The 22644-nt window shown below is 37.4% G+C and overlaps 1 protein-coding gene across 3 annotated transcripts in view; it reads left to right on the top strand.

Moving 5' to 3' along the window:
- The window catches only part of PHTF2 (putative homeodomain transcription factor 2), a 70693-nt gene that overhangs the window by 7510 nt on the left and 40539 nt on the right, over positions 1 to 22644 (top strand). For 2 of the 3 annotated variants that reach the window (XM_087767946.1, XM_087767944.1), the window contains exons 2-3: positions 8263 to 8339; positions 21486 to 21542. In XM_087767946.1, the coding sequence (XP_087624072.1) occupies positions 8295 to 8339; positions 21486 to 21542 (102 nt within the window). In that variant the 5' untranslated portion in view covers positions 8263 to 8294. Of the gene's footprint in view, positions 1 to 592; positions 717 to 8262; positions 8340 to 21485; positions 21543 to 22644 lie in introns of those variants that run through there. The other variant, XM_087767945.1, reaches the window with a different exon arrangement.

The raw sequence follows: 22644 nt of genomic DNA, 5'->3' as shown, positions 1-22644 counted from the left end.
TATCTTGGCTTGTAGATCTAGCATGCTGGCAGCAATTACTGCGTTTGGATTAATGGGAATTTGTCACCTTAACGTCTCTTATAGAAAATAAGAGGCAAAATTAACTTGATTATCTTCCCCTTTAAGGGCCTGAATTTTTTCCACTTCATTAAACGTAGAATATGTTTAAATATTAGAAGCTTTTTGCTAATTAATAAACACTGCAGCAGGCTCAGGAGTAAATTTTGAGAGCTGTAGAATCCTGGACTTCCCAGTACAGAGTCTTTCCCCCCTATTTTTACAAGTAAGGTAACTATGAAATTGTGTCATGTCACTTCAAATGGAGCCATGAACAGAAACCAGTTATGTAACAAAATTAGGAAATTTGCACAGACCTTAAGGCTGGGGGCATAGATTCCAGAAATGGCTACAGCAGTTGCAACAACTGCACGCAATGTTCTTTTCCCAGAACCTGAAATAAATCTCAGAAATCCTGATACTCAACATTTTGCTACTATTTCAGACAGTTGTGTAATTCACTGGAAAAACAAGTATTCCTTGGGAGACAGTTATTTTCTGTGCTACTTCCTTGCTAGTTTGTCCTTCCGATATTGGCGTTTTTACTGTGGAAGTGAAGATGGTTAAGTCGAGCCTACTTTCCATCAGAATTTGAAAACTGATTCTCGCTGCGTGCTCTGTGCTGCAGCTGCAACTGTGAGAGCTTCCTGCTTGGGATGGTAAGTGATAGAGGGCGTAACAGGCATGAGCTTATAAGGAAGAATAAATATGCAGTGACAGAAACGGGATCAGATACCGTGGTTTGTGGGCAAAATAGGGAGGCCTGAGAAAGTATCTGTTTTTCAGTAACTGACATCTTACTGGAGGCACAGGCAGGTATGGACATGCTGCCAAATGTCTGTATGTGTCATGGTATATCACGTTTGGTACGTCTGTGTTCATAAAGAACAGGGCTTGATACACAGCAGCCAGCATAGAGTCTGATTCATGTTTTATTGTTGCTGTTGTTGGCCTGATAAACTCTTCAAACAAACAACAAAACTCCCCAAACAGGTATCAAGGGATGTTGAATGTTTTTTTCACCAGTTGTTTGGGGGTGATTGGGTTTTTTTTTGGGGGGGGGTATTTTTGGGTTTTTTTTCAGATAGTGAATCACAAAGTTTGAAAATCCATTCTCTTCAACGAGCAGCATCTTAGGAATGCTCGTATCCAAATTTAGCAGAGTTGTTGGTGTTCTTTAGGGAAAGCCAGTATGTTAATTCCTTTTTATTTACAAACTATCATGCTGTTCCTTTGGGAAAGCTAGTATGTTAATTCCTTTTTATTTACAAACTGTCATGACCTTGGATTGCAAGGCAACAACTTGGGGGGCCTTGGCTGGCATGGCAGCCAGAGTACTTTTCATTCTGGCTGCTGGATATGGTCCTTAGGTTAGCAGTGTCTGATTTTTCAATTTTATTTTATTTTTTTCCTTCCCTGTGGCTGCTTCAGATTTTCTTAAGGTTAGCTGAAAGGAACGTGATAAAACTTCCACTGAAAGCTGTGAACCTGGAAGCCACAAGTTTCTCATTTGCTTGTATACAATTTGCAATTCTGAAATGCTGTTTTCAGAACAGCGATGCATAGATAAAGTACTTAAACAGAACACTGAGTGCATTATATAGTATTTGATGTTCCTTTTAAAAAAGGAAATGTAGGTTTAATGGTTTATTTGTAATGCACACAAAAAGAATGTGTCTTTTGAAACCCTGCTTCAAGGGTTTAATCCTGCTCTTGGTGGCAGTGGCAGAACTCCCATGGACTTGAGTGTAGCAAGGATGACTCCCAGTAAGTTTTAGTAGTGTATCTGCATCACACTGATACCTGTGTTGGTTTGTTTCGTCATGGCAGAAGCAGCTTTTCAATCAACAGTGGATGCCTAATATGACTAAGCTGTTAGGCTCATTTAAAATTAACTTAAAATATCAAATAATGTCAGCAATTTGATGATAATCTTAACTTCTATTTTGATGTCGAACCTAGTAAGTGAGGGGTTTTTTCTCATTAAAGTTATTTTCTACCTGTGCATCAGCAGGTATAACGTTTTACTTTTAAGTGAGTTTGTGTGATGCAAATTTTGTTACGAAAGCAGTAGTTTAGTCCATAGGCTATTCAATTCTGATTCATTGTCTCTTTTTACTCTTCATACCAGGAAATCTTAGTGAAATTATGTCTGTGATTGTGAATCTGTGGTATGGAGGCTCTAACTTAATGGTAAAACAGTTCTATTGTGGAAAGCAGTTGAAACCGGGTTCTAGTATTCTCATGGCTTTATGCAGTAACTCTTTTAAAACTGCCTTTAATTTGCTGCTAAGAGAAGTTCTTCTGAAGGCAATAAAATCAATGGTGTTTTAAAAAAACATTTGAGACAAATGCCACAGCTCTGCAGTTTTACTCCTAATGATGTCTAGTGAACATGCCAACTTCATCATTCCATGATCATAATGAGTTGAGAAGGACATTCAGGTCTTGACTCAACAGCTGGATGGTATCCTGACCATTCAGGTTAGGATTGTTATAAAGGTTCCTTGAAATACTTAGTGATTCACAGTGTTTACAGGCAAGGAAAGCAACTATTTGCCTATGCTTCCTTGCTTGTGTTGTATTTTTAACTATGTCCTTTTGCTAGTTGACACTGCTTAGACTTGTATATTCTTCCAAAAATTGTCATTTTTTTGCCTTCGTTACTATGAGGAGCACAGTTTTATTCTGGAATTCTGTCAGAGTTCAGAATAGATTTTATTTTCTGTAGACTGTCATTTAGAAATGTATGCATTTATGGCTGACTTGGGTTGCCAAAACCCGTGGATATGAGCAAAACCTTTAAATATACTTACTTTGAATTTATTTAAATCTGTAGTGTAGTATCTAATCCTGTCTTACACAATAAGCACTGCACTGCTTGAACAAGCATTTAACTACCTGAAGACATCTAAATATAGATTTCTGTGGCTTTCGAAAAACTCATGCGATTGCAAAGTGTAGTGTGTACTTACTTAAAATGGAATATGATTATGCCCTGAAATGGAAAAGAAGTAGCTAAGAAACCCCACAAAACCAGGTAGTCATCTATTTTTAGTTTTAAGGAAGTAATGAAGTTTTGATCAAAAAGTGTTGCTTGTTATTCATAGTATTAACTGTGAGTTTGATGGAAATGTAACGAGCGGCTCTGTTGAATGTCACAGAGATGTTGTGATCAAGCTTTTCATTTGTATCTTCTGTCTAATCTCTGAAGTTGGGAGTATTTTTTGTGTTGCTCTTAAGTCTCCAACTAGTTAAGATTAAGTTAATCTTCCTGCAGTTACTCTGCACAGGACATTGTACAACTGAGTGCAAAAGCTGGTCCCTGTCCCAGATGCAGGTATTCAACACAGCACATGAAGCAAAGGGCTAGATCCGGAGAGGGTGGGAGAGCAAGGCAGAACAGGCAGTGCTCCCTTGTGCCCGTGGACGTCTATCAGCTGGTTTGATTGGTGCACTTTACCCATTGGGTACTGATGTGCCTTAGAGCCCAGCTTACGTGGTCTGCCTTCAGGATCAATATCAATACAAACTGTCAGCTGAATAACATATTAACTTGTAATGAACAAGCAGAGTTCTGAAGTTGTCGCAATACTTAGTCTCCTGTCTAGGTGTTCACTGAGCTGTGGGCAGATGCAGAGTCAGAGCCAGGGCTGCAGCTGAAGTGCCTTGAATTGTTATGATCCATTTTTCATCCAGATAAGTTAGCTTCAGGCCAAGTGTGTCAAACTCATACTGTCTCAAAAAACAAACCAAACCAAAAAAACCCAAACAAACAAAAAAACCCCCAAAACAAAAAAAAGCCCACAGACAAATCCCAGCTCCTGAAAGTAGAAACACTGTCCAGAAATAATTAAACGAACCTTTGCATCTTTCATTTCAGTGCTGTCTCAGAAATTGTTGTATATCTCTTGAAGAAAGCACGTGATATTTCCTTGTGGAGGTATTTTTACTTCACGCACCAAACTCTGCTAAAGTCTTTTGAGACATCCATCACAGGATTTTTTCATATTTCCTTTTGTAAGCATCAGCATTGCATTTGTGTATGCAAATGTGTATGCAAATACACTTTATACACCACCAAAGTAGACTCTATGGAGGATTTAATGTAGAGAGTTTCTTAAAAATATAAAAACCATGGATAATCTATCTAGCAGGTTTGTTGATAGAAATCAAACAAATCAGTAATAAAATTACTTGATTATACTTGGTTTATAGTTTTGTGATGTGATTGTTTCTCGAGGCAAAGGATTTTTGAGCGAACTGGAGAACTACTGCAAAAATGGTTGCTGCCTTTAAAATGGCTTGTCCAATTTTAGCCATATTTGACACAGTTGGAAGTCTTGGATTCGTAAGTTAGCATTGGTTCCCTGAAAAATCATTGACCTTGGAGAGAGAGAGAGATGAAGTTAATGTAGCTGTTGAAGGAAAGGTTTCTGTGCAGGTTCAGCAGTTAGCTCTTTACTGCCAATAATGAGTTTCTCCAACCTTTTCCTCATCCTGTAATTATGGTGGTAGGAAGCAGGGTATATCGTGTGTGAGAGAGGATGTTGGAAGAGAAAGGAGAAAGAGTTAAAGATCCTCCAAGATGAGTTCACAAAGGAGGGGAAGGCGAGGGGTGCAGCTGTGATCAGAATCTGCGTGGCATCTTTCCTACATCGGCACCTCCGTGAGCAGTGGAACGGCTTCTGCTGTGACTGCGATGTAGGTCACGTTATGTGTGGAGGCTATGTACGGCTAAGGGTTTTATGTCGCTTTGAGTCTATAGTCCAGCGTAGCAAATTATTTTAAATTTAAGTTTACTTAAACAGGTTTTCAGACAAGAAAGAAAATCCTATTTTAAGCTTTGTATGGGTGAGAAAGAAGGGTAACCAGTCTATGCAATATGCCAGGTTATATCAAAGTCTCTGTTGGGCTCCATGCTTTATGTGATAGAAATATTTTTATATTTATTGTGCCAATGAATTCTTAATAACTGATAGTTGCTCTTAGAAAAACTGCTACTATTATCTGAAACAAATAGGTCAGAAACAATTACAGATGTTGACACAGTCATGGCTGCCAGCTTTAGCTGACTTGATGTGACTTACACGATGACATTAACAACAGTGGAAAAATTGCAGCGTTCGTTTGCTCAATTGCACCAAAAGTCAGTGTCCTGATATTTCTGAAATTTGTTAATGACTGTCTAAGCTCTCTCAGAAACATTTCTTTGCATTGTGTTGTAATTTTATCTGAAGCTGTCTAAAGGATGTTGGAGTTACACTATTAGAGATCTTAAATATAGTTCCTTTTCAGTATTTGATTTCTCTTTTTTGAAAAAGCTTTGTGAAGCATGAAAATGTATGGCATTATCTTTCCTAGAAATCCTCAGGATTTCTATTTCAATCTATTTGTTGAAGGTTTGTGCTATAGTGTATATGATACATACCCAAACTTTTTAAATACAGTGTCTTTAAAGTAATGCGCTGGGTAAAATACAAGTGCATCCATACATAAGTCAGGCAAGACTGAATAAACGAGTGTCAGTGCAGAACTGAGCCTTTCAGAGGGTCATCTTTTCTTTCCGAGAAATGTCTTGGGAGATTGTAGTGTTGATAGGGCTTTTGTAGAGGGAGCATTTGGATTTTCATACGAACAGCTGTTATGATCAGGTAATCTAATCTCTGCTTTTTTAAAAAAAAACCAACTGAATTTTTTGGTGATGAACAATGTATAATAAAGTGTCACGAGTTATTCTAATGCTCAGGCATTTCATAAAGACACTTTGATTTTAATTTATTGCACGGTTTCAGTTTCCATCCCACCTGTTGGACACTGTATTCTTTGCCTTTCTTATCTGTGCAAATGCTGTAAACAAATGTCTTATCTTTCTCTCTGTTTTAAAGACAAAGATCACCTTTAATCTTTCACTATAAAAACTGCCTACAGATTAATAATTCTTGTTTCCTTTTAATGAAGAAATATAAGGTGCAATACTGTTGATATTGACAATGTTATGATGTGTGATATTTTTGTCAGAAATATACCCCTTAATCACGTTTTTTTGCTGAGAGAGATCAATCTTGGAAAAATGCTTGGTGCATGGTTTGGTGTTTGGGGGCTAAACTACCACTCCTCCTCCTCGCCACTGGTGAGGCTGCACCTGGGGTGCTGGGTCCAGCTCTGGGCTCCCCAGTACAAGAGAGACACAGACACACTGGAGAGAGTCCAACGAAGGGCCACAAGAGAGAGCAAAGGCACTGGAGCACCTCTCCTGTGAGGGAAGGCTGAGAGAGCTGGGACTGTTCAGCCTGGAGAAGGGAAGGGGGATCTTATCCATGTCTATGAATACCTGGAGGGAGGGTGCACAGAGGGCAGAGCCAGGCCCTTTCCAGTGGTGCCCAGGGACAGGACCAGAGGCAACGGGCACAAACTGAAGCACAGGAGGTTTCATCTGAACATCAGGAAACACTTTTTTTATTGTGAGGGTGACTGAGCACTGGCACAGGTTGCCCAGAGAGGTGGTGGAGTCTCCCTCTTGGAGATACTCAAAAGCCATCTGTACAAGGGCCTGGGCAACCTGCTGTAGGTGGCCCTGCTTGAGCAGAGGGGTTGGACCGGGCAACCTCCAGAGGTCCCTGCCAGCTGCAACCATTCTGTGAAACTGTGTTTGCGAAGGTTTTTGTTTTTGTTTTTTTTTTTTAAAGACATCTTCTTGTGTTGATTTTTACCAATTATGCTTGATCCTGGAATCGCTCAGATAGTACGTTTGGAAAATTTGTTTAATATTTTGAAGTTACGTATACTAACTTTTTCAAAGCCTTTTGCATAATTTGTTAGGAATTTGTAGCTTTACAGAATAAAATAAGAATTTCCTTGCATGTTAAATACTTGGTGCAGTTATATAAAAATAACATTCTTAAACTTCTTGTAAAAGGTAGGAAGGATGCTGAATATTAGGTGGAGCTGAAAACTTAAGCTTTTACCAACTAATGTTAAAAGGTCACATGTAGTATGGTGTGCCCCATTGAATTTCTTTTTTTTTTAACTGGGCTTGAGTATGGCATATTTGTTTACATACATATATTTTTAAAGGGAATCAGTGAGATGAAAGATTATTAAACACAAAAGTATTCAGATTTTTTGGCAAATATTTTAACAGGTTTTTCAAGTCCTTTTTCCTTCTTTTCTTCCACTGGCTGCTTCCTGCCTTAATTAACAGTTTGAAATGTAGGTACTAAACTAATTTAACTGTTACTAATCTGTTAATAGCTGAAGTAATCTATTTGTGAAATATTTTAGTATGGTTTTAATGATAATACATTCATATCTGAAAGAACTTGTGTATTGTAACAAAATATCTGGAAACCATTCTGTAATTCTCACCTAAACTTTCCTTTGATTTTACAGAATGTCCAGTACCAGAGAATATATGCAATTTTGTAGCAAGACAATAATTCTAAATCTGAACGCTTTTTATGTTTATTTTCTTTATTCTTACTGTTTTTTTTCTGAACTAACACTGGCTGACTGATTACATGAAAGAAAACTTTTAAAATTCATTTTCAAGGTAGGAATGTTTTATGTAGGCTGAAAGTGTTGTTTTTTTTTTCCCCCCACATTGAAGCTAATGACAGTGACATCAAAGATTAACTAATGCTACTGCTATTTGCTACCATTAAAACAAACATACCCCTCTTCTTTGTTTGTCTCCTTTTGACTTAGTTTTAGTCTACTGTTTTCATGAGTGTATTAATTTTATAATTAGTGGAGTACTGGCACTGATTTTTTTTTTTTCCTCCAAAAATATCTAATAGTCTGTATGAAATTTTCTTGCATTTTATAACACAATTATTCTTAGACTTCAGAATACCGTGCTGTGGTAATAACTATAGGTTGCTTAATTTATCAGAAAAAAAATGCTGTGTGTAATATAACTCTCGTGAGGTTCTCATGAGACAATAACAGATCATCTCTATGCCACCTGTGTTTTACTGGGAAGGATGGACAAAACTGAGGCTTCTGATGTCCTGTAGCAGCAGATTTGTAGTTTCTTGTTTACTTAGAGGAGAAAACCCAAACTCTTACTAAGATAGTAATGAGGCGAGGTGTAAAGTAAATATAGCTGTTCAGCGCTTTGCAGGTACGGGAGTGTTTCTGCATTCCCTATGTTGGCCTTTGTAGGGAAGGTGGAAGTAAAGTTCTGTCTTTTTCTGTTAACAGCCTAAAATGACTCTGTGAATTCAGTGGAATAAATGGCGTCCAAAGTAACTGATGCTATAGTTTGGTACCAGAAGAAGGTAAGCTTTCTATTTGTTTTTATGGTGGCTTTAAAAAAAACAAAAGTTGGCTCACTGTGTTTTATGTGTAAAGTATAATAAATATAAAATACCTCTGCATTATTTGTTAGCATTGTGTGAGAGTGAGTAGCTTGAAACTTTTCTTCCAAAAGTAAATAAATATTTAGTGACTGTATCTAATGAAATGGAAGAGCTTTTGGTTTATGTTGAAAACTTCTCACTCCCTTGGCTACTTGTGCTATGGAAAAAAAGGAAAGAAAATTTTCGTTCTCAGTAGAATGTTAATTAATGTACAGGAGAATGTTGCTTCTATAGCACATAAGTGAATCCTTGTATTTAAGTAGAAAGTAAGAATTGAAACCTATTTTCTGTCACTAACAAGGAATTGTGTAATATTTACCCGAAAGAGATAGGCTAGGGCTTTTTAGAAGTTAATTAGAAAGAAAAAATTGGGGGAGGGAGACAAAAAAGATGTCATTTGGAGATACATAGTTACAGTATCACCTGATACTGTTATCTTTTGATTCATGTTTGCACATAGAAATATTGATGTCTCTTTCTAATTTATTTAGACAATTCCTGACAGTTTCTTGACATTTGTATGCCAGTTGGCTTATTCAGTTAAATTGCTTTTAAAAAGCTGAAAAATTTGCTAAATTTTGAGATGTGCTTCTTTACTAAGATATAAATGAGATGTGATGATAATTTTTTTTTCTTGGCTCTCCATGATTTAGTATGTTTCTCTGAGTTATAGTTTTCCTTGAGCCGATGGCTGTCTTTTTGAGAGGATGCATCTTGGCCTTAGGAGAATGATGGCAACGGTCTTCAAAACAGAAATTCTGGTTAACTTCTAGAAATAAGACAATACTGGTAGGCTTTGCTGAGGTCTTTACAACTGTGAATTAAAGGTACAGTTGGAAAAGCAGAAAAATGAATTTTGCTGATTCAATTTATACCAAACATTCAATTAAGTATTAAAAAATTGAAAATAATTCAGAATTTTAATGAGGATTTTTTGTTTGTTTTTGCACTGTGTACTCCCTCCCTTCTTATTTAAGCTTTACAAAAAGTATTTTTGTAAAAGTATCCGTGGAATTACACTGTCGTTTTGAACCATTTCTTGATTGCAGGTCCAATCCCATTTTTTAAAGATTTGGAGCGTGACTTGTAGAAGATTTAGTGTAACAAAATTCGGTGCAGGATCTTATGGAAGGGGAAAGTGATGCTGATTTTACCCACTTCCGCTCATTCGCTCATCAGTTTCATTCACTCACGCTGTCATACTGATAATACTTACAGGCACCAAGTTGTGCGCATGTTTGGTCTGGCCAGGGCCTCTTTTGTGCAATGCAAGAGATGCTGGCTATCAGATCCTCATCATGTTTCTGAGGAATTTTCATTGGTGATGATGAACTAGTCTTTGGATGGATCTTTTATGGTATTCAGCTTTATATGTAAATGGCCCTTTGATGCAAGAAAGAGTCTGAAGTTTCCGTAAGTCTTAAGTGAAGTTCATGCTTGTTATCTGTTTTTCTTCCCCCCCTCCCCCCAGTACATGTCTGTTTTTCTGTTGGTCATACAGGAAAAGGAATGCCATATGTGATATGCTCCAACTTTCCATCCTCCTGATGTTAGGAAGGCAGGATCTTCTGCTGATGAGTCACTGTGCTGTGATCTTACAGAGGGCAGGCCTTCTGGTCTTGATATAAACAACCCATTCCTCAATTTTACTTTTCCCAGGACTCTGCTCCTAACAGGGTTACTCATTATCAGTACAGGTCCTTCTTTTAACCCTTGTTCTGTTGTTTTTTCCAGCGATTTCGCACATGTTTCCATTTATTTCATTCATAGCAACAACAACGTTTCTGCTCTAAGTCTCTGTAGGCTTTTACAGAGGTTTGCTCGGCCAGAAATTGCATGCTGCCTTTATGGCAAGGAGTTGTGATGAAGTGACTCCTGTTACTTCATTGAAGACTGGGGTATCTTCAGGAGGGATAAGATCTTGCATAAAGCAGATATCAATGTTTTCCATGGTGTGAACAAAACTTAATTGAAATCCACATGTGGACTGGGGTCTGCCAAATGAGAAGGCTTTGCTTCTTTTAGTATGAGGAAGTGGAGTCTTACTTTGGAACAAATGGCTGCACTGCAGAAATGTTGCATCTCATGCAAATGTTCATGCTAATTAGATTGTTATTTCTGAGGTACCATTTATTGAAGGTTCTCCTGGATCAGGCTGATAACCCCAAGGGGGTTTTTAACTTTGTAGTGTGATGTGTGGTCCTTTCCTGGGAGCGTCTAGGCTCTTTCACCCATATCCTTGATCTTATTTATTTATTTATTTATTTATTTATTTATTTATTTATTTATTTATTTATTTAAATCTCTTACACGGCACAGTATTTTTTTTTCCCCATGGATTTGTTGTTTGCACCAAAGATTTCAAATTTGGGATCAGGAAGAGCTATGCTAGTGGTTAGTGGATACCAGACATTTTTTTGTCCTTTCTGATAATTTCTATTATGTGATTGCTTATGATAGCAGAATACTGAACTCTGTGAACTGGTAGTTGCTTTCAGTTTTCAGTTTTCATTTCAGAGTTGTTAAAGTTGTCCCACTTCCCTTGCTTTTTAGGTGTGCTGGTTCCTCACAACAGTAACTGAAATTGAAAGTTTCACATTGAAATTGAAACTTAGCACGTTCTGGCAGTAAAACATTGTTCCTGGGGCCAGAGAGACCCAGGGTTGCAGTCAGTATTGATCAAATTGATATGACTTGCCTATATGATAAAATGAGGAAAATAAAGTGTTCTTTTGGGGTGGTATTTTCAGATTAATGAATTGGTGTATGAATGCCCTAAAAAAGAACGTGAAGAACTTCTGATATTTATAGTCATACATAAAGAAGAAAAATATATTTGAGTAGGTGGAGGCTGCATAAGAAATATTGAACAGATGACTTGCTCCTTGTGTTTCTTTGTTTTCAGTTTTAATGTATTTTTTGGATGTATTTTTTGATGTCTTTGTCTCTCTCCACTGAGTTTCAAAGGTCTGTTGGTTTCTCAAAAGTAAGGCATTTTTATATTTCTGTAATGGAAAGAGTTAAGCAATTGAGCTCTTCCAACCCTACTTTAGGCAAGTTTTCCGAACACCAGGTTTACTCATATGACTCATACTGTTGTCTGAAATTGAGCTCCTCACGTGAGGATGATTTAGTAATGCGCTTAATCGTTTAAAAGGTCAGACCTTTTATTATGTAAGCGTTGTTGTTGTTGTTGCAATAGATTTACTCTACTTTTAGTGCATCGGAGCTCTTGATTACTGTCTTGTAAAAATACAGTAATCAATTCTTAGTTATTTTAAGTTGGATTGTAAGATTTCAGATGGCGTATTATGCCAGCTTGTTATTTGAGATATAAGACTGCATGGACACAGCTTTACTGCTTCCAATGATAGCTTGTGTTTCCCAGCTGGTACAAATACTTTTGCAAGGCATGAAACCTGAACAGATAAATCCTGCTAGATACAGGTTGGCTCTGTAGAAAGCAAAATAAATTAAACCTCTGCTGTGTTTCTGGATGCGCTGGGGAGTGCAATGCTGAGATATTTGTGTGTCAGACGGGGTTTGTCTAGCGTGTTTTCAACACTTTGTGCTGCCCTGGTTCTTGCAATAAAAGGGTGTGGCAGGGGCGTCTGCATCGCGCTCTGGAACGGTTCATTACTTGGGTCCAGACGGCTACCCAGCTAATATTCACATACATGCACTTTGTTAGTTAATATCCTTAGGATTATGTGCATTTACCAGAATATGGAACTTGCTTCAGATTTGTAATTGATGAATTTTGTGGAGAAACCCATCATAATATTTCCTCTAAAAAAATCTGATGCCCCAACAATTATTTTAAACAATATCAGTATCTGATGGCGTACCTTTCTGATGCTGATACTTTATGCATACTTGAAGTATTGCCTCGGTGACAGTAACAGATGTTAAAAATAATAAAATTGGTAATAATCTAAAATGTTGCTTGTATTGCTTGTAACTTAAGCTTTTTGCATTAATTTTTTATAATACTTTCAATTTTTACGCATAATAGCAGACGTGCAATTTTTGGTCTGGTTTCCAGTTTGAAGACTATACGTAAATTTACCTTAACAACTTCCTGATTTTCAGTCCTCACAGAAGCCTTGCTGCTAAAATGGGGGACTTGATACAAATTTGTTGATAATATTGCGGGAGATAATTATGTTGTTCCTTCTCTTGGGGATGGTTGTAGGGGAAGGCAGAATGGAATGTAATGAATTGAACCTGAATCCCGCACCTGATTGCATATCAGTTAACTCTGCCAGTGCAGCTCAGCTTTCCGCTCTTTCACGTGTCCCTTGGGTATGGCTGTTAAAGGGCACAATAAAACAAATGAGATGTTTTCTCTCTCATGGCTTTAAAGGGCAAAATTAGAGTTCTAATTGCATTGCTTTAAGATCTGTAATATTCAGTGTTTTACAGCTCATTAGTCCAAGATTATACTTGCCAAGGTAATAAAGGAGGAGGTAGAACTAAAATCATGTCACTGCCTGAAACCACGTGATTTCCTTCTTGGTGCTGAATTCACGTGATGCATTGGTGACCCTGGCATCAAAGCTATTTTTTGCCAAACGGTCAGGCTGTATGGCTATATTACCTAAAACTTTGGATGCTGAAACTGCATCAGTTCACAAAGGTCCGCCTTCAAGTGCCAAAACTTGACAAGTGTTGGAGGTGGCTATTTGTGAAAGCACTGAGGAAGAAAAAGTATATTTAGAAGAGTTTCCTTCCAAATAGTGCTGTCAGTTGTCATCTGACCAAATGGTGGGGATTGCCTTCGGCACCTTGTTTTGCTGAGACAAAACTCAAGTTTCTGAGTCTTGTGCAAAAGATCACTCAAAAATTGGCGCTGTGGCTGAGCGACGCAGGCTTGCATTTCGCCTGCCTGTTGGCTCCCGTGCCTGCTTTGCCTTCCCGCAGACTTTCATGCGCTTATCTGGTGAATTTGATCAGGGGACTAATCTAGTTCAAACTAAGACTGCAAATCTATAAGGAGCTGAACCTATCTAATGGCGGGGGGAGAGCGAAGAGCTGAAATCCCTGTCTTGAGGAGGGATTCTCTGATTCTTGAATTGTTTCATTATGCCTTGTGAAACTATAACCTACCATTTTCTTTTCTCTTCCCGAGTGATCTGATTGATCTTTCAGCCACCCAGATGAATGCGCTGGCACAAGGAAAGCATGCCATGGGAAGTGGAGAAGATCAGGGGCGTAAGGGCAGCGCTGTTTTAAAATCCTAGTTACAATGCTGGTAGAATTGCTGGATTTTCAGTGGTCTTCAGGGAATTATACTGAATAATGAGGCTGTCAGAGTGGTTTTCTTTTCCCAGTTATGCCTTGAGGCTGCTTTGTTTTGTGCAAGTATATAATCATTAAGGGAAAAAAAAAAAAGTGTTGCAAAGGTCTTAAATTCTTAACATTTGGAGAGTAACTGGGCTGTCCAACAGTGTAGCCAGTGGGTCAGGGGAAGGGATTATTCCCCTCTGTTCGGCTCATGTGAGACAGCATCCAGGGTGCTGTGTCCGGCTTTGGGCTGTCTGGCACAAGAAAGGCGTTGGCATGCCTTGGCAAGCCCAGCGGAGGGCCACCAAGATTGTTATGGGGCTGAAGCATGTGATGATGTACAAAGAGTCAGAGATCTTGGTTTGCTCAGTCTGGAGAAGAGAGGGCAAAGGGCAGAGCTCACTGCTATCACAGCTACTGCTGTGGAGGCGTGGCGGGGATGGAGCCAGGCTCTTCTCAGGGGTGCACAAGCATTGCACGAGAGGCGGTAAACACAAGTTGAAGTGTGGGAAATTCTGATTAGATATAAGGATGAAAATGTTTAACATGAGGTTTGCCAAGCATTGAGACAGGACCCCAGAGAGGCTGTGAAATGTCTGATCTTCAGAGATGTTTGGATCTCTGCTGGATAAGTCCTTGAGCGACCTGCTGTAACCGGCCCTGCTTTGCTCGGGAGGTTGGGTTAGATGACCCACAGAGGTTCCAACCTGTGTGATTCTGTGATGGCTTGAGTGTGAAATTTGAAGATGGGTAAACGTTATCATAAGGGATTGTGCTTAATTGTGATTAATGACAGAGATGGAATCTCATTCAGTTTGTGCTTCTTTTTAGGTTTTGCTCTGTAGTCCACTCAAACCAAAGAAATGGTACTTGAAGTTACCCCTAGTGTCCAGTTCGTGTCACTAGGAAATGGCTTAGAGTAGGTGTTGGTTATTCCTGTACTCTCATTTAGTTTAACCTGCAAACTGTGTCTAACTATTCTTATGTATATAATTCTCCTTTCTGTTTAATTGTGCGATGAAAAAAGATGTTTCGTGCTTTTAGTAAAGGTATGCTAAAATCTGTAAATCATTACTCACGGCAATAAGTAGTGCTGACTGATGTTACCAAGAATTAATCTGTAAAGAATGATACAGAAAAACTACTAATACGTAGTTGATAAATATTTAATTATGCAGTATTGTACTCTGAAAGGGACGGTATCTTTGAAGTAAGCTTTGATAAAATTACTGTTCAGTGAAATGGCTGTAAGTCCAGTGCTGTTGCAGTTATTGCCAGAATTTAAGCAGGTCATTAGTTGACAATTCAAACAGTTAAGAATAAATAATTCTTAAAGTTTTGAATTGCTTCATTTTACTCTAAATAGTTGGTTTCATCTCTCCCTCTGGGGCTGAACAGGGAGAAGGGAGGGGAATCCCAGAATTTTTTAGTAATCAGAGGTAACAATTAGGCAGTCATAAATCCAAAGCTCTGCACCCGAGGATATACAGCTTTAATCCCTTCATTGTCCTTCTCCATTTGACTAAAAGTTACGAAACTCTTCGCTATTAGCAGACAGTGTACAACTATTATATACTGATTTCTATCTGTGGTTTATTAGCTAAGTTTGTCTTAGCTTAGCTTGTCCTGTCCACATACCCACCAAAAACAAAATTGAAAAAACCTCACCACCCTTGAAAATGAAAAACATCCTGAAAAAAAATCGTCCTACTCCAACAGAGATTGTTATACTGCTGAGCTACTAGATTATTGCCTTTGCTGCAAAGGGGGTCAGTTCATGTAAGAAATAAAATGGGATTTAAAATAACTTTTAATAATCCTGTTCTGAGTTTTGAGAAAATGAGAAATGATTTGTCTAATATCTGAAACTGTATACTTAAACAAAAACTAAATATGAAGCATTTTAAAAGATATTTTTAAAATTAATATTACATGTATAGGAATCATATAGCGATATCTTAATATTAAAATTCATACATAAAATAATACAGTTTTTTGAAGAATGTTGGATTGTAATAGTTAATAAAGCATATTAGCTAATATTTTAACGCTAAATATTTTAAAAAGGTGTTAAACTATTAATTTCCTTGGTAGACAGTCCAAGAAAGCAACTTTGTTTTTTATTTACCAAGCTCTGTATCTTGTATCTTTTAGGTTTGTAATACTATTGTGATGTTGCTTGTAAAAGTGTTTAGAGGTTTTAAAGAGCAAAGCTTAGTATGCAGGTTTCATTATTGATAAACATTAAAGTTTTAAGATCCAGCGGGAAATACTATGTATTCTTAGGATTATCTTTGCTAGTCTGCTTGGTTATAAATTATAAATGTCTCCTGAAATATTGATCGTTTCCATTAGAATCAGAAGGCCTTGTGAGTATTGGGCTACAGGTTGATACCATCCCTACATTAGCTTAAAGTGAATATCAGTGTCATTCACAAAGCTCAAATTCAATCTTGATGCACATATGGCTTGTTACGAGAAAGACACTGGGAAGAAATATTATGCAGTGCAGAAACCCTTCGCGCTGGGCTTTATTTGAAGTAAAAATTGGCTGTTTTCAATAGCTTAACTTTTTACTTAGGCTAATTGCTATTAATGTTATAAAACCAAACTGTACAGGTGCTAAACAGATTTTAGATATATAAAAAAATGTGATCAAATGCTTTCTGAGATATTTGATTGGGAAGGAGTAAGTGCAATTATTTTAGGTAATTTCACGAGGTGCACATCTCTTAAAACCAGAAAATGTTATGAGGAGTCTGCAGTTAAAAAGGATCTCAAATTTGCTTAATCTTTCAGTAAAGAGCTAGCTTTATCAGGTGAGTTTAGTTTGGTTTTGTCAAATGTGTAATTATATAGCTTAATATCCCATGCCAAGTCACATACAAGTTAATAATTTTTTTGGACAATTAATTACCTGTGAGGAAACTTTTTTTTTCCCCCTAGAAAATGTATTTGGAAGTTTATTACGCTTAGTTAATTTAGGATGCTAAACCCCCACTTTTCCATTGTGAAAGAAGACTGGCAGATTTCCAGTCTTTGCATGTAATGCCTTATAAGCTGAAAATTTTAATAGCTGCTCAAAGAATAGTTGTTAATTCTGCAAGTACATAAAGGAACAGAATTCCTTTCATCTTCTTTACTCGGTGTGTGTTGAGGTGTCTTGAGAACTAAACACTTTAGAGGTATTTATTTGGATAGACTGGATAGAATGTTGGCATTGAGGAAGCCTGGGATGCATGATTTAAACTAAATGTGTATAAAATAACATCTGCTAGTTTATCTAGTTCTGCTACAGGTAGGTTATGCCACAGTTTTTTTTAATATCTGTAACATATTACTGACAAGTTTCCTACAACAGGGTTGTGTTGCTGTTGATGCTTGGTGATGAAAGTTACATTTAGAAATGAGAAGATAGGCTCATTATCTAACTTGAATTAATACATAATTTAAAAAAGGTCAAGGGAGATTTTTTTTGTTAATTTATTTCCTGCCAAATCTTAATAAATAAATAAATGCTATAGAATGCAAATTTCGGATTCTTTTTGATTAGATATTTTATAAATTAAATTAGAATAAATTTCTTTGGTAAATCAGATTAAAATTGGGATATTGTTTTGTGTAGTTTGCTAAAAAAAAAAAGTCTATTGCCAGTTGTAGACTAGACTGATGGATTGAAAATATCAGTGACAAGCTATTATACAAACAGTCTTGCACTAAGTCTTGAACAGATTTGAAAAGCATTACTTTTTTTCGTATACTTAAAAATTGGACGATTTTTGGACCCTTGTATTTTGTACTTTAATTCTTTGAAGGATACTGCAGAACTTGCAGCTATAATGGATGTGACTCCAGGTAGAGGTGGTGGGTGCAGGAGTCTATAGGTATTTGAGCTGATTGGGGTCTTTGTGTTGGCCTAACAGTTCCAGGCACAGAAAGCTCGAACACCAGTGGAGGAGCCCTGGGGACAGTTGCATATTGAGGGAAAGCTTGCTTTGATCAAGTCTTGTGTATATTTAAATGCTTCAGGTTGGAAGCTTGAATGATCTTATCTCTAGAAGGTTATTCCTTCATTTTATTTGCCTTTAGAGCTTAATTTCTTTGGCATTGCTAGATGCTAGACTTCTTTTTGGTCTCCTGCAGGTATGTACAATTTTAAAGAATTGCATGAGTAGCCAAGAGGTAGAGCCTACATGGAAACATTTGACAACTTAATAGATTTAACACGAAACATAATTTAGATGCAAATACTTGTAAATCAAAACTCTTTGAAGATGGAATTGACTGGTGCCCTCAATAATTTAAAACTGGGAAGGTTTGCTAGTATTAACTTACATTCTTGAATTCATTCAGGAATTACATTCTTGAATTTAATTCGTACAGGTGTCTAGCATCTCTGGTAATCATTACATGTTATAATTTAACTTGTTGTCAATGAAAAACACTTTTCAATGAATTCTGCAAGATATGTTTCACGAACTGTAAATGTGTTTTCCTGACATAAGGTAGAGAAGAAAAAAAATGAATGCCTATGTTTTTTACTTGCCTTGTTTCAGGAACACTAGTTCTACCCGTTTTTGTTTAATGTGGGAAAGGAAGTTGCCAGTATACTACTTTATAACGATGCCTTTGTTTTCATGTGTTTCCTTCTGATACACTTGCAAGAGAAGTATAGAGGGATGCTTATGCAGATGGAGAGAAGGGGAATTATCATGTCTAAATTTGATGTGCTGAGCACGTACGCCTGCTCCCTAAAGGACTTCTAAAACTTTCTTAAAACACAAGGAGGTGAAATTAGGTAGATTAAAAAAATTAAAAAAATTGTGAGAGATTGTAATGATAGTTGCTGTCTGTAATTATCCCTTTAACTCTTTTCAGTTTGCAACAGTATGCCTTTACTTCATAGCCCCGTGCTCAGATTTTAATAATTCAAGTTGATCAGAAATGATTGGCCAGATCCACTAGTCTAATAAAACAGTTGTAAAAGACCATCTCCCTTAAAGTTGTTTTGGCTCTCTCGTTTTACCGCCTGCTGGAAGAACAGCTTTATGGGGCAGTGTTAAAAGAAGAATGTGAATGGCAAAATCCCTACTTCTTGTCTTTTTGTGGAGACAGAAGCTGCTACCTAGCCTTGAGGGAGAAGACATGTTTGTAGGAAAATATAATTAAGTCAAATTTTAAATCGGTCAACTGCCTTGCCTCAGATGTCTTCTGGGACCTGTGTTTCCCAGAATTCCTTTAACAAACGGTCTGGTTTTTGTCCAAAAGAAGAATGCTCTCTTAAAGACTTTTTCAACTCTACACCAGTTTCAGCTATGAATGGAATTAGGAATACAGAGTTTGCTTTACAGCTTTATTGGCACAAAGGCTTCCTTCTGCATTTATTCCTTGCATAATCGAGAGGGAGACAGACTTACATACCCTTTTCTGTCTTTGTAGAAAGAAATCTTTTTTGGAAGTGACGAGGGGGAAGACAATATTATCCAACACAAAAAGCTCACTCGGGGCTCTTCGCAGTAAACTTCATGAAAAACAGGAAGGCCTGAAATTTCATTTAAAATGTATTTAGAGAAAAAGCCAGAACAATTAGATATAAATGTCTGGGTGGAGTGGTTATTCAAGATACTGACTTTTTAATTGCTGGCTGTTATCCAGGTGGAGTTAGCTCTTAAACTTCCTTTGGTTTAATTACTTCAATTGTAGCAATTGCTTAATTCTGCCCAGCACAGTGCCTGACTCCTTAATTATTTTCCACAGTCTACATTTTTTTTTCCAAATGAGACATACAAAGTATTTATTATTATTACCAAAAAGCCAGTAAATTTTTTTTTTTCAGAGTTTTAATGTAGCAAACTATAGAAATAGTTTGGGTGCTTTGGTCTTGTGAATAGGAAATATTATTTAAATTTGAGAATGGGTAATTCAGTAATTTAATTCACTTTTCTCACTTGCAATTTTAGATATGCTTTGGATTTTACTGCTATAAATTAGATTTTTTTTTTTCTTTTTTTTCCCCTGATGGGTCAGGTTTAGAGGCACAGAAGATGCCTCTAGACTTTTTTGTTTATGAGTGAGTTCGCCTATTGGCTTCCCTGGATATCTTTTTGCATTTATGTTGGATCCTTGATTAAAAGTTCCTTTTTAACCAAGAATGACCTTTTTAAAAAAAAAAAAAAAATGCCCTCTAATTTAACACTGAAGACCGAAATAGTAAAAGACAAATCAGAACAATGTTTTCTGGTTTAAGGTGTACGCACTCGTGCTCGGGCCTTTTATGTCTGTTGCAGTTTGCGAAGTGTAACGTGCGGTCATACTCTTGCAGTAAGATTAAAATTCAGCAGGCTCGCTCAAGTGACGGGGGTTCCTCTTGCCTCTCTGCCAGGTGTCGGGACTAAGCTGCTCCTGTCAGCTCTCTGCACAGTCAGGACAGGGACTCCGAATCTCGGGAAGTGCGTCTGTCTCTCCCTCGTGACCTGAAAGTGGTCTTGTGCTTAGCTGCTCAGAGTTTGTGGTATGAATCAAACTCCAGGTATCTAGCAGTGTGCGTGCACGTGTGTGTCTACACGCGTGTATATGTCTAGGTAGAACTGCTGGGATGGAAAGGTTTCAAAACTGACATAGTAAAAGAGATCATTACTGAATATTGTCTAGAAATACTATTTGTGCGGAGTTCAAAGCAATCTGATGATCTTTGATAACTTCTTACAGAACTGGGGTATATTGTCTCCTAGATTGACTTGTTCTTGTCACTATCTTACGTGTGAATTGCCTGAAGTTTAAGGTTGCCCTTCTTCAAAATATCTGACAGTCATGGAGTGGCTTTCTTGTATAAACAAGTGCACAGGCATTTCTTAAATTAACTATAGCTACCTGTATTGACGGTTATTTAAAATGGCAGAACTCATCAAAATTGATCTTAGTGCTAGGATTTTGATAAGTGCTTGTAGGATCAACATTTAGTCTTTCTATGGTTCTGCTCTTATAAATACACGAAGTTTTCCACAATGCTGTGGTGAGGTTAGAGCCTGGGAGAAAACAATTTTTTGTTCCAATTTTTTAACTAAAAACTTGCTCACATATAGATAAAACTAAGATCTTTGGAGGAGTTTCATGAATAAATAGACTAACAGCTTAATGAGAGTGAACAAATTTGGGAATAGGTCTACTAGGAACATTATTTCATCAGTGCCTCTGTGGGAAAAGTGCTGTTTCCTGATATTCTTTGAGTTTTCCGTGGCCTGTAATCTAGTTCATTACCAGCCTGACCATATATTTTGTTGCTGTGCAATCTTAAGAGATAAAGCTAAAGGCAATGTAGCTGTAAAAGTGGGTGTAACGGAACGGGAAATATAGAGGGAGATGGTTTAAAAAATAGTAAATTATTTGAAGGTATGAGTTCAACTAGATGTGCACGGTATTTTCTCTAAAGTTAACTGAAAGACTGTGTCAGTGTTGCTGCCGTAGGTCTGCTCTCTGTCAGTATGGAGACTGGAATCCTGACCTGAGGTGGGAGGCAGCCTGGTGTTCCCTGTCCTCTGACTTGCACAAGGCATGTGATGAGGCTATCTGCTTGCCTCTCCCCTCTATCACAACTCATTTACAGGTTAGCTAGATCCAGTCCAGCCAAGATGGAATGGAGAAGATAAAGATGTCTTTGTAAATCAGTCTCCCCAAGGAAATAACCTGCTGTCTTCATGCTTGTCTTGTTGAAGACTGATTGATTTTGTTTGATCAATGTCTTTTAAAAGCTAATGTAGTTTTTTTGTGTGTTCTTTTTAGATTGGGGCATATGATCAACAAATATGGGAAAAATCAGTAGAGCAAAGAGAAATAAAGGTAATAATACTATAGCATTCTATAGCATTTCAATGTTTGTTTGGTTTTTTGTTTTGCCAGTTATCAGCAGTGCTGTCTGTCGTTGTGTACACTGATGTAATTTACAGTGTATGTGGTGGTATTTAATACTGGTAAAATAAAACCAGACTTCTGGAGTGTAACCAAACATAACCGGCATATTATGCTCTATTTATTTTACATAATTAATAACTCTGCAGCATTTAAAGTGCTGCATCTTTCTGTATGTCAGTACATTTTTTTTTTCTTTTCAGTTATCTTAAGCCAGGGTTTAGTTGTTTTAATACCTCTGTCTTTCACTTTTCTTTGTGATGAATTCTAATGTCAGTTATCTGAGCTCTCTTTACTTTCAGTTAGTTACCTTATACCTGCAGTTTACTTTTCCTCCTTTATGATGCTGTCATTGTTTTGTACAGTTTATTAGACTGGTAAGTACTTCAGGCTTTGTTTCTCTGAACAAGCAGTTTAACAGTGTTCTTTGCATTGTGGTTTAACTAACAGTGCCATCAATGTCTGCCACATTGCTAGATTGTTTTGGAGAAAAAGACATCAATCCTATACGTAATAGTTTTATGGATTGTATATTATGTCATACTCCATGATGTTTAAGTTAATTTAATTAACATTTTCTTGCAATTAACCTTTTTTTCTTCAAATACTGCACACAAGAAGTATGCTGTTACTGCATGAGTTTCAAGGTATTGCGAATTCTTAACATTAGCAAAATGTACATTGCTTCAGTTTCCCTGTGGGTGGTTTTTTTTTTTCCCTCCCCAGTACTTAAATAGCTAAACAAAATGTGCTAGGGGGACTTGTTTGCATTACATGGAAACTGTCACTGACCTGCACTACAGAGTTTCCTGATTTCTCTAAAAAAATCTACAAATTAACTCTTCAGCCTCTGGCTGATGGCACAGCGAGCCCCTCCAGCCGCACGCCCAGCCCAGAAGAGGCCCCGTTGTGTCGGGTTGCTTGGAGGTGCCTGGTGGATCTTAAAGGCACCACGCTTCTGCGCACAGCACCAGCTACGGCGGGGATAAGTGCTGTTCATACAAGCAGGAGTCTCTTGCGGGGAAAATTGTGT

This window comes from Nipponia nippon, unplaced genomic scaffold (assembly GCF_047370975.1).
Source record: "Nipponia nippon isolate SJK-2023a ecotype South Korea unplaced genomic scaffold, ASM4737097v1 scaffold_3, whole genome shotgun sequence".
NCBI lineage: Eukaryota > Metazoa > Chordata > Aves > Pelecaniformes > Threskiornithidae > Nipponia > Nipponia nippon.
This window is presented reverse-complemented; position numbering and strand designations above follow the sequence as displayed.